Source organism: Labrus mixtus, chromosome 5 (assembly GCF_963584025.1).
Source record: "Labrus mixtus chromosome 5, fLabMix1.1, whole genome shotgun sequence".
NCBI classification, from domain to species: domain Eukaryota; kingdom Metazoa; phylum Chordata; class Actinopteri; order Labriformes; family Labridae; genus Labrus; species Labrus mixtus.
The window spans coordinates 24767188-24785266 of record NC_083616.1 but is presented as its reverse complement, the minus strand read 5'-3'; the positions used below and the strand labels follow the sequence as shown (position 1 = coordinate 24785266).

The following is an 18079-nucleotide window of genomic DNA, read 5'->3' as shown; positions in this document are numbered from 1 at the left end:
GTGTGTGCTTCAGAATACAGTCACACACAAAAAAATCACATCAAAGGAAAAAAAGAACAAAATCTGATTATGTAATCGGATGCTTTTAAATCGCAGAGACACTGAGAGAATGAGGAACTACAGTTGATGCAATCCAAGGACATGAACTTAAATTTCCGAGCTTTTATCACTGAAGGCTCTTGCAGCTTGTAAAGATCACAATTATGGCTTTGCAGTAGCCTCGAGGCACCAGGGCCAACACACTGTGTCTGCAGGCAGCTGTGAGCGGTGTCACGTTGAATGGAACTGGCTGGATGATTTATCACAGGCCTGGAGCACTGGGACACCTCAGTGGCTGCACTGTGTAGAAATGTGTGTGTGTGTGTGTGGCCTTCACTGTGATGAGGAACAGTATTGATTTGGTGCTTCTGATCATAACGAGGGGAGTCAGACTAATATGAGCACCAGTCGGGTTGGTTTACTGGGGTATTTGATCACTTTAAGTACAGATTGGGAGTCCGTGAGGCACAGAGCAAAGGACTGACAAAGATCATGTTTGGATGAGATTGTGGAGGGAGGACTTAAAGAAGATAAAGAAAGAGCGCTGAACACTGACACACAGGTGGTTTATGAATGAATTATTTCAGTAAGTGATGGTAGGATAAATGAAAGAAGAGGTGGTGACATAAAAAGCGAGGTTAAACATGGGAGTTGTGCTCTAAAGGAACTGGCTCATGGATGGATAGCAAGACAACAGAGGCTTTTTAAAAAAAAAAAAATTCAAACCTAGTGCTGAACAGAGACGTTAAACGGAGTCGATAAACAAAGGAAACGGAGTCATTCTTTTTCTTTTTATAAAAGCAGCACAGCACAACCATTCATGTTTAATTCCAGACAACACAGACGATTACACAGAGGCAGTTGGAACATGATGAAAAGTATAACTGCAGCCAAGAGGCTTTTTCACAAAGGCATATAAAATCCCAGCACTGGCAAAAAAAAAAAAAAACAAGCAAAAAAAGACTGCTTTTCATATTTATTGTAGCAATTCTGAAATGTTTTACACAGCATTCATCTGCTTTTATGTGAAAGCAAATGAACCGAGTAAAAAAGAGAAACAAAATAAAAGTTGACTTGGAACTGTCTGGGTTGGGATATACTGACACAGCAGTGTGTAGACGTCCTGACTCATTTAATGAAATGATTGAATTCGCTTGTGCCAAATATCAGTATGCAGCACTCTTTTACAGATTTCCTCATCACCACGTCATGACTCCTCACGTTGGTGCTTATGACATTGAGGAGGGTAACGGGAACAGAAGTTAATCAGCCAAAGAAAAAGCTGACAGGGTAAAAGAGGAAATCAGGGGAGTGAATGGCTTAGTGGTTAGTCCGTGTGCTCCATGTACAAAGGCTAACCCTAACCCTGCCCAGTCAGGGCGGCTGTGGCTCAGTGGTAGAGTCGGTCACCTCTCAACCTGAAGGTCAGGGCTTCGATTCCCCATCTCCTGCAGCAATATGTTTGATGTGTCCTTGGGCAAGACACTTAAGCTCCCACTGCTCTATCAACGTTGTTCGAACGGATTAGTTAATACTGATGGACACTTGACATACCATAAAAAGTGCTATACAAGCTCAAGTACATTTACCATGTAATCTCTCGCTCCCCAATTCCCCACCTTATCCACAGTGTCTCTAATAAAGGAATAAAAAGCCCATAAATGTATCTAAAAAAAGAAGAAGACGGCAGCAGAATAATGATTGACTGGGGCTAAAAGAAATGAAAGGATGAAGCACAAGAGGTGAAACTGACACCAAATGTCCGTGAATAAGTACATTAATCCTACACTACACTTTCAGGAGCATTTTTCTTTTCTTCAGCTAAACAGATATCGAGACATATCATAATACAGTATGATTGTCTCTCTATATATCAATTATCACATATTGCTGTATCGTGATATCATCATTATCAGGGGCCATGTATCACATACTGTATTTAGTTGTATTGTTTCATATAGAAGAACAAGTTATTGAACATGATACACACAGCATAGGCCAGGAAGCAGACACACATGCACAAACAGAATCCTGTGGACATGTACTAATGGAGAGGTGTCAGAGTGAGGGGGAAACATGCAAACAAGCACCTACAGCCATTTGAGGTTTGTTGCTAAAGGGCCCCTGGGAAGTGCCCCGGAAGTGGACTGGTACCTCTCCAGCAACCAGTCCCAATATCCAGACTTTGGACTTGAATGGACAATACTCGTGTTCCCTACCTCCTGTCATACTATAGCATATCGTGAGTAACCCTGTGATTCTCACCCCTACCAATACCACAAATGACATGTTTTACACACTCATAGTCTAGCAGCAGTAATGAGGGTATGTCAGTCTGCATTGCCTCACTTTGAATGATGAACTGTCAAGTAATTAGTGCTCACTGATCAGCTGCCACATTGCAGGTATAAGAAGCTTTAATAATTGATTGAAGGAGGGCAGAGTTTATTCAAAAATGGAAATAATGGGTATGATTAAAGAACCGAAAATGAAGGGTCTGATGAAGGCAAATAAAAGACTGCAGCACATGTTCACCGTCAGATAAGATGATGTAGGGTAGGAGACTGACAGATGGAGGTAAAGGCACAGAATCAAGGATTGAAGGATGTAAAAAAAAAAAAAAAAAAAAAGAGCCAGGCTCAGCTGAAGGATGTATAGGTGTATGCAAATGAGAAGACGACTTTGATGGGTACTATGTTCATGAGCGTGTAGGTTTATCCCTGCAGATATGCACTCATTATTCTGAATGATTAGTCCAAGACCTCGTTGACATAAGATACTGACATGGGATTTAATTAGATCCAAAACATTCATTGATATGAGGACTATTTGTTTAAGTTATTTTGCAAGCAGAAATGTCACATTTGACAGTTCCAGATACTGACTGGGCAGGACTGGCTGTTTCTTGGCCTCTAAGATGTTGTATATTTTTTGAGTTTCTGACTGTTTTTTTTGAACAAAATAAGACATTGAATCCTTTGTTTTTCAGAAATTTTTCAACAGGTTAGCAAAGCATTTTGACTTTCATCATTGACTTTTCATCATTACCAACCATGATTTTGTACCTGTTTTATGTCTTAAAAGTATGCCGCAGACTTTGAGTTTGACTATGAATAACTAACGATACGCAATACATGGCCCACTGTAACGGTAATATCACAATACAGTTATTCTGTGATAATTGATATATTGAAAAAAATCATAAAGGGAAACATCACGATATCTGATAATCCTAAGTATACAAAATGCTCCTCCACCTCCAGGGACAGTAGCGGTCCTCAGTCTCCTGGATTATTTTTGGGGTCGCGGGCCGAAAAGTATTCGAACCCCTGGTCTAGACAACACAGACCAAACGAAAGTTCCTCGTACATGAGACCCTGTTGAGCTTATTGTCCATCTTGGTCCACATAACATCATAAAAAAAAGTCAAATTTTGACCGGATTTTCACCACGACCATTTTTGTGTTTTCTTCAGAGACCATTTCAAGTCACATTTCCCTTTTCCTTTTTCAATGCTTGGTTCAGTGAATACGAGTGTTTTTTCCTTCTTTGTAAGTGACAAACACAAGCAAAGGAAAGGAAAAAGCTTTTATACTTCTCAGGTTGCCATCAAACAACGTTCCATTAGTAAAGTTAAAAACACAAAAATCACAGGCAAACACATGATTGAGGTATGTTTTCCCTTTCAGCTGCTTTGTACATCCATGAAAAATAGAACTCATCTGAAACATTTTTCATCACAACATGTTACAGTGCGTGAACATCTTACACATGCTCTGATGAGGCACTCGCACTTACTGTCATATTTCTTTCACATTTCCCTTGTCATGTCATCTTATACATTAATGTTCCCCTGTGTCTTAAAAGCGATTCTAGCTCCATGATGTGCTTTAATGTGCAGTGGTTCTCGGCATATCATTAACTACATGACTGATACAAGATGTACAAAAAGTTAGAAACAGTCTCCCTACAGGCTCCATTAAGAAGCTGTACATAAGCTCTCAGTCATATCACATGATAACATCTTGAACAGATGGAGTTCACTGTTTCCCGCAGGGTTTGGATGGTGTCATGAGAAATGAAATGAAGCAAGGCACAAACATGCAAGGAACAGTAATGACTAACTATTTCCTTTGCAAACAAATAAGTGTTAAGAAATGAATCATTCTTTTTAGTTCTCAAACTATATTGAAGAACGAAAACACACTGCAGCGTTGTCTCTATGAGCCCTCAGCGGGTTGTCCGATTCCTCAAATCCTGTGAAATACATCATAAAAACATGAAATACATCAGACCTAAAAGGCTTTTTAAAGTTATTAAATAAACATTACACTTGAAAGAGTCAAGTTCAGACTGTTCACTCTTTGATCTCACCTTTAGATTTTTCTCTTTTATTGTTTTCTAAACTTTTTTCTTTGCCTTCCAAACACTGGTCATGAAATAATTAAAACTCCAGTTTGTATTTTGTACCTGTTTTCTGAGTGTTTGATCATATTAGGAATGGCCTTTGAACCAATCACAGAGTCCTTTCCCACCTGCTGGTTCCAAGGTCAAGAATCTTTTTTGAACTTCAGTGATTCAAGAGCTCAGGGCGCCTTTAATCTCCACCTCTGTGTCACATCTTTGTTCTCCACATTCACCTGTGGTGACTCCTGTACAGGTGGAGGTGAATGAACCCAAAACCTTTGATCTCACCTCCAAAGAAACTCTGGATTTTGTTTCATGCACACACATTGTTTGTTGTCATAAACAGCTTATATTTCTTTTTGTTGTTCTTATTTGTTATTTTAATGTTATTCTCAACATCAATGGATGGGGCCGGGAATCTCTGGGTGTCTCACGATTCGATTTGGATTCTTCTCATGATTCAAAGTCTATTTTTGAATTAGTACAAACTTCAGGATCTACTCCAGTCATCTGAGAGACTGGCTGAATTTATTGCTGCTCCATTTGGCATTGTACTGAGTGAAAGAGCTAGCCTTAGCACTTAGCAGGGAGCGAATGATAAGCCCCAAAAAAAAAACGATTTTTGGAAGTTATGGCTCTATTTAAAATCTCAGAAAATAAGAATCTCTATTTTCTTCTTCTTAAGCCCATTTAACTTCAGTTCTTGTTGCTCTCATTTATGTCAAAAGTACCATTGTGAGGAGTCATGAAGTAGTGATAGGTGAGTCCAATTGGCAGGGAAATAAAAAAAAAAATTGAACTGTTGATATTTGGCACCAGTGATTCGATATTGTTTTACAAGAGTCAGGATACTGATTTATTGCCATATCAGTTTTTTTGTTCCACCCCTATGTGTCAGCTCTTTGGGTTCTCTGTCAGAGGTTGTTAGAAATCTTTTTTGTCATGGTACATTTTTACATTAACATAAAATGAAGTATATCGAATATAATTAGGGTGTCAATGTAAGACTTAAAGAGAAATCTAAAGATGCAGTGACAGAAACTGAGAGCTAAGACATAGCTTTGGTCCCAGATCAGAATTACTTAACACAACACTGCCCTTTTAACACCTAATGTTTAATTTAGGAACAACTGACATACGACACTCCTTCAATGATTTAAAAGTCATGAAAACATATCAGTTAGCGAATTGAACTTGGCTTTTGTTTTTTAGTCTGTATTTTTCTGCAAAATATGTGCAGTCATCATCTCTGGCTGGATTTTCACCACAACATCAGGTGCTTCATTTATTAAGTCTGTGGAGAGCCGTGGTGGGATGTGGGCCATTGAGAGAGTCTGGCTCGGTATGGTGTCACAGTTGCCAGGTGAGTGGCCTGGCCTGCCTGATAAAGAGAGTCGCTCCATCACTGCTAAACTGGAGCAGCAAATTCCCTAATTAGAATGTCAGGAGCCTTGCCTTGGTTTAATTGCTACACTAGCACTACGCTCTGTATCAGTGCCACCACGCTCTGAACCAGGACACATCTCAGGCTGGTGCGGTACACTTGACTAGTGATGATGGGGACTAATCTGGGAAGGTTTGTCTCCTTTTTTGGCTTTACTCAGATTAGTGTGAGCAAGTGATACAACTAAAGTATCCATTATTATCCTTTACGGGTCAGATTACTTGCTATCTGTTCTTTATTCTGCTGCAGTAAAAAACTCAACACTGTTTGCTTCTTCACACAGCAGTATAATTACTACAGAGTTGCTGCAGGGCTTCAATTTTAAACAGATGGAGGAACGTTTTGATTTTTGATTAGCAACAACAAATACGCTTTAATTGTAAAAACAGGAAAACACCAGAAAGAAATGGAAACTTATTTTGTATTATAAAAACACAAGATAAGGTTTGTCTCCATTGAAAATTTCTAGCCTTGATTATTTTTCTATCACCAGATTAAGTCACTTTGAAAGGTTGTCTCACCTTTTCCATGTGTCCAATGTGAAGCCTTCAAATTGCTCTTTTCTGTATGTTCTACAGTCAAATATAACCAGTTTACAGTGATGTATAACTTACAAAAAGGCGCAAAACCCTCACAAATGAGAGGCTGTTATAAGTAGGGATGTATGCGATTCGTCCACTAAACCATTAAACCTCGACACCCTCTCTAGTCAGCACCAGGATTACTAGTTGGTTAAACTAATTCTACACTTCATTAAGCAGATGCTTTTGTCTGAAGCGACGTACCTCAGAGAGCATGTACAACACAATCAATGATCTAGAGAGCATGGAAACAACATCAGTATGTGCAATTGAACTGCTTTAAGTCCTATCATACAGTGCACAAAGGCATAGCACAGTTTAATTATTAATATTATTGTTAATGTAGGTTACATAGCTGGTTCAAAGTTGTGTCAAAGCTGTAACGCAGCCACCTGCCACCACGGCAATTGTAGCTCCTACTAATGGGCCTACCATCCCCGCTCTACTGGCGGCAGGAAAAGAAGCAGAGTTCACGGATGGTGTCTCGCATTAGCCACAAAGCTTGGAGGTATTTTGGCATAGAAAATAGAGATAACAGTATTTGTGGGCTATACATCAGGTTAGACGGGTACATATATAATTAATTGACTGGGGCAATTTGTGGCCACATACAGAACAGGTGATTGGATGTTAAGGAGGAACATATAAGGAGTACTGAAGGCTTGTAGTGCCAGCACTTAAGGAAGCTCGGACGGACCCCAGGGGTGGCTTCAAGCAGACCCTGGTCCGAAGACCTGAGGGTTCTCCTGGGGTTGTTGGGGTAACACAAAGTTGCTTCATCATTACCAGATCTGTAATCAATTTCCAGCACAGCAAGATACAGCTCACATCATCCCCACAAAGATCATTGACTCTGTATTGAGAGAGCTTTCAGCCTCATCTTTGGCCATGAAAGTGCCTGTAAAGGAATCATTAACATGACTCATCATGTAGTCTTGCAGTGCGCTACCCAGTTAATGTGCTCCAAGGATCAATATGGACATCTTCACAAGAGAACTTTTTATCACAACCTTCTTCACTAGACGGTGTAGCTCTGGATATTTGATTGTTTTTAATGCACTGATGAGAGGCATTTGAATCAACCCTGTGATGTGGTTGCATCAACTAAAGTGAGATTTTTTTCAGATTTTTCCAGGGTGTTTCTGCTTTCTAATCATTGCTGTCTCATGTATGGATGTCTGCCTTTAAAGTTGATTTTTCACACTTCATTGAATCTCTCGCGGAGCCTTTCTCATGTCTTTTAAGCCTGATTACTCTCCAAAAATGTTCAAAGACTCTGGCACTCGAGCACAAGAGCTTTTCATCTTGCAGCAGCAGCAGCAGCTGAAACTCCTGTTGGCCATGATGTTGACCATGTTTTAACATCGAGGCCTTTTTGTACTTAAAACCTGTTTTTAAGAGTCTTTTAAAGAAGTTATCTTATGATGTCTCTCCAGAAGTTGACTTTATTTTCCCAGTCTAAATTAAAATAATTAACCACAAAATAGTCAGTGTAAATGCATTTGTGGATTCAATTACCTTTCTATCTCCATTAAACCTCCAAATCAGGGCTTCACGTACAGCAGCTCCAACCTTTGTAGCTTGCTGGCTTCTGACAAACAGTCTGTCCAAAAGATTTTGGCACCGCTGTTTTTGGCATCTCTCAATTCTCATCATTGGGCAAACATCATCAAATGGATCACATATTCTATAAAGCAGAAAATTGTGTTGGGAGATGACCAAAAATCTTGTCCCTAACAACATTGAGAGGCATTTTAGAAGCCTTTATCAAAGTCAGATGTGAAGCTCATTCCTCTGTGAATGTTGATAACTGAAGCGAATTGTGCAGCATATGCCCAGGGCTATGAAGGATGTACTGACTAAACCTTAATCAGAGCTTTAGCAGCTGTTTTTATAACTATTTGATTATAGAGGATGATGGTGTGTGTGTGTGTTTATGTCCTTGGTTGCCCTGTCTTAGTGAAAACGTAATTGCTTTTATGATATTAAATTGGCAAAATAGACTTTTCTGTTTTCACATCAGAATTCACGAGGATTTTCAATATTTTGTCTGAAGTTGTTTTTATGCATTGAAAACACAAAATCAAGTAGTGGTCATTTTTGGGTTTATATTTATAAGGTTTTTTCAAACAGCGTACATCCCCATTGTTTTGGGATCTGATGAGAACAATTTCTGCTATCTGAAAACTTGAATATTTTCCTCATTCTTGTTAAATTTCAGTTTCCACCATAGTATTTATGGATGCAGATGCAAGATTCGACCTCTCTGGGATGAGAGAGGTCTCATTTTTTACCCAAACATGTTGCCAGTTAAGCTTATTAACTGTGAGATTTTCTATCAGAGTTTTTCAGCAGATACTCCAATCTGATGCACTGTCCTCACTATGGTGAAACTACATTCAAATTCTACATATGATTTTCAAAAAACATCAAAAGTTCACACCTCCATCATTTGACTTGTTATCTTTGTGTTATTTTCCATCAAATATGGGATTTCACTGTCATTCTGTTGTTTACTTTTAACACAACATCCCAACTTTTTAGGAATGGGGGTTGTATATTTCAGAAGTATTGTATTTGTTGTAATTTAACTCAATTTAGGATTCATTTTTTCATATTAAATAATCTAGTTTTAAACGTTCGTTTGATTGTCAAAAGGAAGGGACACGGCCCAATTCAGAGCCCAGGGGAGATTCTTACTGAACATAACAATATAAGTGGCATTTGATAGACTTACAGGAGGCGTTGACACAGAATGGAAAAACAAATGCAGAAGGTTAGTGTCTTCTCATTGAACGCTCCCTCGTTTTGTCCCTGTTGCTTTAGTGTCACAGTGAAGAAGCAAAGAAATGGCAATGGAGGTGAATTTATTTCCAATAACCAGATGCTGTATTATTCTGACAGGATGTTTGTATTCATACGTGGACACCACGGGTGCCCGGGGTTTATTTGCAACTGTGAGGGGAGGGGATGATGAAAGTCTTATCAAGTCCAGGCCTCAGTGCTCTGAGCTGCCTGACCTACCTCCAGCCCAGAATAAGAATTCAATTCATTTTTACCCTTTTTTTTATATGTCTACTTGTTCACCTCCCTCCTCGTGTATTGATATTCATACAAAACTCTCCGTCAGAGGATATTGCCACAGTATGTGCACAGCTTATCAGCAAGGCAAGTAATGACAGTGCTAGTGGTGGTGGTGGTGGTGGTGGTTTGATGGAGGGCCGGAGATTTGAAAGCTGTCATAAGTGTGTATTTACCTCCTTTTTGCCTTTGGAATAAAAATAAGTGACGCATGTGTAACTTCACTAGCAGATTAGGCAATTTGAGTGTTATCGTATCCTCTCTCCCAGAATGTGATGAAAAGCTTTGACAACATATTAAAGGCACGGAGCAAATAAATCACAGCTCCGTGTTTGAATTAGAGTCACGCTACCTTAAATCTTTATAAACAGAAACTTCATTCATCAGATGTATTTTTTTTTTAGGTTTGAGCTGAAACGTTAATTTTTGATATAGTGTAGTATGCCTTGACTTGATTAGCAGTTATTTAACAAACCTTTTTAGCCTTTTGTTTTGGAAGAGCAAAACTAGATGATCTGAAGCTGGTCTCTCAAGCAGTAATCCTCAATAACCTGTCGATATTACACTTTATTTATTCTTGTTAGTCCGCCATCTCTCTTGGATTGGCAACCTATGACTTTCAGGATATGTTAGGCCACAAAGGATGTATCCAATGCCAGGATCAGTTGTTGGCCTCATTTGACGTAGGTTTTTTTTTTTAAATGAGATGGTCATCCATACGCCATTGTGACGACATTAGTCCTTGAATGCGCACTTCTAAGGATGCAGTCCCCAAATTGAGATACAGATCTAGTCACCGAATACCAAAGACTTCACACACTTCATTCACCAAAGCTTACGTTGCACTAAAAATGAATAATTTCCAGCTCCAATGGGATAGTATGTGCTACAAAAAACATGGACTACATTGAAAACCTACTTTCTCTTACTAAACAGTTTGTAAATATACCCCCTAGTGCCTATAAGAAGCTATTGCAGTGCCTTCAGACACAACAAAGAACCATGCTCATTTATTCATCTGTCCTGCAGCATTGCAGTCCTGTCATCCTTACCCTGTCTGATGACTCTGTGTGTCCTTGTTCACCCACTGTTAAGCAATCTGTTGCCTTTACTTTATTCTTTAGAAAAATGAACGGCCTGTCCTAACCACAGGAAATCATTTGTAGTGGCGCTTTCATCTTTTCCCTCGTCTGTTTCTCAGTGATGTTCTCTACGTTCCAGTACCCATATTGCTTAAAATGACAGCGGGAACAGCAGGACAACTGCTTTACTACACACTTGATGTCACTTTGACCTTTTTGAACCATTACTCTTTGTTGTGTTTGTTTATTGCTGTTTCTTTTTGGTTTTTTTCTGCACACGTCCTTGTAGTTGGTTTGGTTTTAAAAGCCATCACTGTCTTTTTTGTGATCTTTGCTCACATCTCTGTTCTTGCATATGTAAAGCATAATTTTTTGCTCCTTGCTTCATTTGTAGTGTTGAATATTCATGCAGGCTTATCTGCTGACTAAATGGGCCCCTGGAATACATTTAGTACCTGCACAGAAAGCAGATGGCTGCATACATTATCTTCATTACCGTACTTCACTGTGGCTGGCAGATGGCTGCAGAAAACACATTGCTTATATCAAACTTAATATCACCTGTATGGACCACATGGTCCAGACTGGAACTCCTTTAAAAATACCCATACATGCACCTTGCTTAGATAAGTTTGATACGTTTTTTTTTTTAACTCTGATTTGGAAGGTTTGTTCTAAACTTAAGCTTTGTGCAGAAACACACTTCATGATGTAAATGTAGCTGTATCCACCTGCTATCTCCACTCATAACTTAAGCTTTTGTTTTATAGAATAACAAGACCATGCAACGAAGGAATATTACAATAAGAGTGATAACATGCATGTATTGGAGGTTTGAGTTCTTTGATTTAAATGTCACATTTAATACTCCTTTCAAACCAGTTTAAATAAGTCTCAGAGGTCCCTAAAACATGTCTGTGAAGTTTCTTGCCAAAAAGTCACTCTGATCCTGTATTTGATCATGCCTATAAACCCCTCTATTTCAGCCCTGTTTAGAACAGACTGTTTCTGTGTCTGTAGCTTTAAATGCAAATGAGCTATGGTCGACCACGCCCCTCTCCGGAAGGGCTTGGGTGGCTCAGAGGACAGAACAAATACTTAGCTGTGGGAGTGTCACCCATCTGGGAGGGGGGGGGGGGGGTTACTGCCCTTTGTGATGTCATGAAGGGACATTCTCCTAACAACCTGTTTGAGCACATATTTATCTGAAAAGTGGAACAGAAAAAAGACAGAGAGTGGACTTTTCTCATAATTGGGGGGTTTGTGGAAAGGTTAGGGACACATGTTAGTATTAGAAAAAAACATGGTAGTGTGTATTTTGCATAATATGTGACCTTTAAAATTACCATTTTTTCCTAAACCCATGAAAGATTCCCTCAGGTAGAAGACTAGAAAAGTGCTATGCAAGCTCAAGTCCATTTACCATTTAACATTACCAAAAAGAAGACATTACCTCGAGGCACAGAGTGAGACAGCAGGTTGATTTTTATACTATACTATACTATTTTTAGTATAATAGTCATGTACCTTTATAATATTCTGTGTACGGCTGCTCATTGTTTGTCAGAAACTTTGTGAACTGTGCTGCTGCCTGACTTTGCAAAGACACTCTTTGCAGAGAGATTTTTAGTCTCCACACGTTTTCTCTCCAGGTTAGATTAAGGTTAAATACAAAAGAATAAATAAACAAAAAGTGGAAACCTTCAGTTACTGAACACCACAAGAAAGAGCTGTGAGCTAACAAAGAAAGTGTGATTATTTTTCCTTCATGGGTTGAGTAATTTATGAATAATAAATGGCCCAAAGAATTAAAATCATGCAAAAGAAAATGCCTTTTAATCATCTGTTTATCCCTGATATTTAACCAAGGGCTCCTTTGATGGGTCTTGACCTTATGTAAGTAAAACAATACCCTTAAATAAATACAAAATTACTTTTCAGAGTTTTATCACCTTTAACTTTACTTAACTCAAAATGGTTAGGTTTTTTTTCATATTTAGTAATATTTTTTATTAGATGTATATCTACATAATACCTGTCCCCTGAGTGAATGCACTGCTGTCCCTGGGTGTCATGAATTAGCTTCCCTGTCAACTTGAATGAAGTAAACGTCTCTCCGAGGTGTTAGTCAGCTACACTGTCAGGACTTATTACTTTCAAATATTAATGCAGATGTTAGTCTCGGTGTATGAATAGGTGCTGTGTGGGTGCTTGTGTCAGCATGCAGGTGTCTGTTGAAGTTTCTGTACGTCCAACTTTCCAGTCCTCTTCAATAGCTTGTGTTTCACCTGTGTTTGAATGTATGCCTCTTACTGAGGCCTTTCTAGCTGTTTTCTGTTACCATGCCAGCTCATATACTGTCAAACATATTCTGAGTGTACACACAGATCGGTCCTAACAATGTGACCACCACCTGCCTAATATGGTGTAGGCCTCCCTCTTGTCAGGTCACAGCTGAAACAGCTCTAACCCAACAAGACATTGACTCCACTATGGACTTGTTTGTCCAGTCAATTGGACTGAGAGCTGAGGAATTGGTTTGCGCAGGAGTCAACAGATTGTAGTCAATCACGCTCGTTTGCCCATCGTAGGCGCTTAGCTGGTGGACAGGGGTCAGTTTGGGTACTCTGACTGGTCCATGGATATGCAGCCCTATCCTGTGATGCACCGTGTGTTCTGACAACTTTCTATCAGAACCAGCATCAGTGTTTTTTTTTTCTTCTGTCGAATCGAACCACGCGGGGTGGCCTTCGCTCCCCATGTGCATCAGTGGGTCTTTTTCCATCCATGACCCTGTCCCCAGATTCACTTTTTTTTTTACTTCCATGGACTATTTTTGGTAGTTACTGACCACTGCAGATTAGAGCTGCAGTTTTGAAGACCCTGTCGTCTAGCCATCACCATTTGATCTAAGTCAGAGTCGCTCACTACCCTTGTTCATTTTTCTTGCTTCCGAGGCATCATCTTTGAGGACAAAATGTTTACTTGGTTCCCAACATATCCCGCTCCCTGAAAGGTCCCATCCATCGTAAAGAGATGATTAAAGTTATGCACTTCACTTGTCAGATGGCTGATCAGTGAATATGTTTGGCTTCAAAACTTCTCTTTTCGGGTTATTGGTGGCAGCTCCCCACACCCCTTTCTGTTTTTAATAAAGCTTTACTTTTACTTTATACTTTAACATTTGGACCAGTTTGTGAAACTCTCCCTCCTCCTTCCTAATAGATTTGCACATACTGGCATGTTCAATTTAGAATGACACAAGTTGTCGTGTCAGTGAGGGTTGTTTTCTCTCTGCCCTCTGGATTAAGAGGCCGTTAACATCTGCACATGTAGTCTGACTCCAACATTGACACACAGTTAGTTGAAAAAGTCAATTCTTTGCATTCAGGCCTAACAGTGTGTACGGTAATTGTCTAAAAAAAATTGTCCAAGCTGTTTTTGGTAATACTACCTTCAGGGCATCTTTTCTTCCTCATGTATTACCATATTGTTGCTGAACGCCTCATTTTTACCCTCAGTGGAGTGAATCGTTTTTAAGGTTACATTCAAGCTTCTTTGATTGTAACTGCTATTTAACAAAGATATCACATTCAGCTTTCTTTTCTTGCCTTTTAAAGCAGCTGTTGCTTCCATTTAAGTCATTTTCTGAATAAAAACCCCATGAGCCCTGCTGATTTTAGGTATAAATCAGATTTCCCATCCCCCCCACCCCCCCTCAGGCAGTGTAGCACTTAGGTTAACGCTACAGACATTGTGTAAACAGCATATATACAGTTCTCATTCTTCAGTAATATGTGAGGCTTCACATTGTCTGTGTTAACAGAAACGTAGACGGCAAAGGTCAGACGAACACCAGACACAAAGTAGACAATATTTAGAGCTGGAATAACGATGTTTTACAGGCAACTGCCTTTTGAATAATTTAGCTCTTGGTTTTTGTAAATAGAGCCGCACATCCAGGGACGCTCGACGTGAGGATCGAGTTTGATGTGGTTGTATTTTAGTCAGAGGGGTCGTTCTATGTGGTGACGTCATAGTACGTATAACAGTCGTTGTGAATATCCAGTAAACTTATCCCCTCATCTTAGAGAACAAAATGAAACCTTTTCTCCTATATAACCTTTCGGTGATTTCTCATATGTGTAAGCTTTCTTATTCTCAAGGTTTATTTTTCTTCTGCTTTATTATTAAAGATCAATGGATATAGAGCGGCTGATATAAATACCCCTGCTCCCCAAAGGCTTTTTTCCCTTTATCTGTTGTTTGTCATACCGCTATGAGTCACACAGAATTCATTTAAGACATGTTTCTTAATCTTTATCCGCCCCGCTGTAAACACAGTACATTTTGCGCGTGTTCAATAATTACTCCCGGTGAACAAATCCAGGAAAACCATAAATCTAGTATGCAATTCATTCTTAATGTTCAACTGGGTCATTCATCAAGAAAATGCATTTCTATTCCCTCTCAGCCTGCATTTCTTCTCCTAACCTTCCCCGCTCTCATCAGTTTGACTCTTTCTCCAGTTTAATAAAGTGCAACATGTGATGTTCTGTTTCAGAGATGAGCTCGGAGAACCTACGCACCTGCTTTCAGATCATGAACGCCTATCTATACCTGTCTGCTACCGAGTTCCTGCAGGTGAGGCACGCACACAGGGACGCTGACAAAAACAACACATTTTGAAAACGTCCCCACTAATGTGTTCATTCCCCCACAGAACTATGCAGAATCATTGTGCCGATCTTTCTGCGATCTACTGAAAGACATCACCAATGAAGGACAGGTCCAAGTGCTCAAGGTACTGTCACCGTCTCCTCCTCAGACACAGAACTAACTAACTTCTGTTTATTCTCCGTCTCTGGTTTCCTCAGGGATTATTCTTTGAACCCACCCCTCCTTTATGTTCCAACACAATGTTTGTTTTCTCTGTCTGTGATTCGCAGGTGAATCAGAGGTAGCATAAAAGGCTACATGCACATATACACAAACAGAAAGATTCCGTGCTGAATGTGCATTGAGAGCAGATTATAATGCCACTCCAGTCTTGCTTTTCTCACTATGAATATTTCTTTCTTAACAACAACCTATTCTTCAACTCAGTCCTGACAGCTACCTCTGGCTTTACCTTTTATCTTTACCTCCGAACATCAAAACAATGCCTTTGGAGTAGAGGGTAACAAGGCTGTATAGAATAAATCATTCACCGTAAGTAGGTACTGTACCTGTTCCTGTTGAGGTTCTGTTGAGCCTTAAGATGTTAGCAGGTATTTGGTATTTGTTTCACTACTTGCAGGCTGGACTTTTCTTTTTTTTTTTGAATATCTCAGATGGGATGAGATGAGATATACTTTAATGTCTCTGTAGGAAATGTGTCTTGCTTCCGTCCAGCAGTTTTGACAGATAATTAACAACAATACATCACATAACAACAATCCATTCCATGTCACAACCTCCTTGAATACTTAGGGTGATTTCACATTAGGGACCCGGACTTGGGTCAGAGTACACTTGGCCCCAGAGCCTGGCTCATTTGATCAGTGTGAACAACTTACCATACTGCTTTAAGAGGTGGTCTCAGGCACGATTCATGTGTACTCGAGTACGGTCAGCGGGAGATGTGAACGCAACCGTGCTCAAACAAGCAAGTGGACTGCTGTATGACATTATTCTAAACGTCCCCTAGCGCTTCCAAAACCATCATATCTGCTCAGCACGAGCGCATATCGTCCCCTTAGCTGTACGGTACATGTTGAAATGAAAAGAGGGTCTTCACATGAACATCCACAGTTAAGCAGGATGGTCTCAGTCTGCGAGTGGTTACCGTTTTTGATTCTTCTTCTGTACGTGTCATGGCGGATTTGAAAACCAATTTTGTGCATACGGCCCCCTGCTGTATCGGGTGGTGTTCATACACAAGTGTACTCGGCTACGGTACGATTATACTAATGTGAACGCAGAGCAGTCGGGGAGAAGGGAGGGAGGAGCAATCGTGCCTAGTGTGAAAACGCCCTTAAACAGTTTCTGACAGCAGCGACACTTTGAAATATTTCACGACCTCTCAGCACATCCTTCATCAGCTGTTATTCAGAGTCTCAATTGATTTTGTGTTTATGGTTCAGCATGGTCTAAAGGAACCCCGACTAGCACAGCATAGGTTTGTCAGTTTGTCAGTGTGCGACTGAAACTAGACTACAACTAACACTTTGCACTGCTCGAGTAGTTTCAGTGTGCTGAATGGCAATAGGAAAATGGAGCTTTAGCTTAAGAAAGCTCTGTAGCATTAAAGCACATCTGGCTCCTGCTAAGCCTTTGTTCTGAGGAGAGGAGAGCCAGCAAGACAATAAAGCTGTCAACCCACACAGCGTCACACAGCAGCTCACCGCACATAAGCACCCGGAGAACAGAGGGTTTAGAGTAATCAGTGTGCACTTCTTTGAAAAGTTCACATGCATCACAGCACCTTACTGTCTGTCTCCCTGCCTCTGCTTGTGGTCGCTGACCTTTGAGTTAAATATTCTCGTTCGAGGCTTTAATTTGTTAAAATGTCATTAGTGATGTTGCAGTTTTACATCACCCTGCTGCTGTGTTCTATATTCATTGTGTAGACTGATCATGGGAAACCTAATGAGGATAAAATGATACTTCACAGATTTGCCCTCGGTCCAATCCCTGTCCATTCAAATAGTTCTCCACCCTAGTGAACTAAAATAACAACACCAGCACGTTTTTTTATACTAAGAGCTTTTAAAATGTGTGAAATAAAATGCTGTTTTTTTTATTTGCATGATATTAGGATCTTTTCCAAGACTGTGTTGTAGGGTTACACTTGTGCCTCAAACAAACGATGCTGTGTGTAGAGACCAAGATGCAACCTCCAGTGTTGAAAGAAGAGGCCAATGAAGATGTGCAAAGAGGAACTGCAGTTCCTCCTGTGGCCACCTGAGACCGGCTGCAAAAGCCGGGGAATCCCCATTAAATACCATATTCAAATGACTGTTTTTACAGCAAAATAAAACATGTTTATAGCCTGGTTTTAAAAAAAAGAAGGTCTCATTAGCTTATTTTTAAATTTGAAAATAACTGTACAGGGGTTGAATTTCTACAAAAAAAAAATCCTCAGTCGCTGCCTTCTTCATTGTTGCTGTACTTAAGGATACTTAGGAATTTGAATATATATATATTTTCTTTAATACCACAGAGCTTATTTAAATGGGACAAGGGTTGTAAATGAACAAAAGCTATAAACTCTCTATGCAGAACATCAGTTTCATGCTGTGTTGAAACTATGTGAATTTGCATCACCCCTTTTTAATACATTCAATTCAGATTTATTTTTATGGTGAAAAGAGATTTAACCTCAACTGCCTTTTACTGTACCACCTCAGTTAGTAGTGGGTTTTTTCTTTCTTTCTTTTTTTTTTTTTTTACCTCTCTCACTT

At 39.7% G+C, this 18079-nt stretch overlaps 1 protein-coding gene across 1 annotated transcript in view; it reads left to right on the top strand.

Moving 5' to 3' along the window:
* ipo11 (importin 11) overlaps positions 1-18079 on the top strand; it is a 135895-nt gene that overhangs the window by 76545 nt on the left and 41271 nt on the right. Inside the window, exons 22-23 of the mRNA XM_061038771.1 lie at positions 15199-15278; positions 15358-15438. Of these exons, the coding sequence (XP_060894754.1) occupies positions 15199-15278; positions 15358-15438 (161 nt within the window). The remainder of the gene's footprint in view (positions 1-15198; positions 15279-15357; positions 15439-18079) is intronic.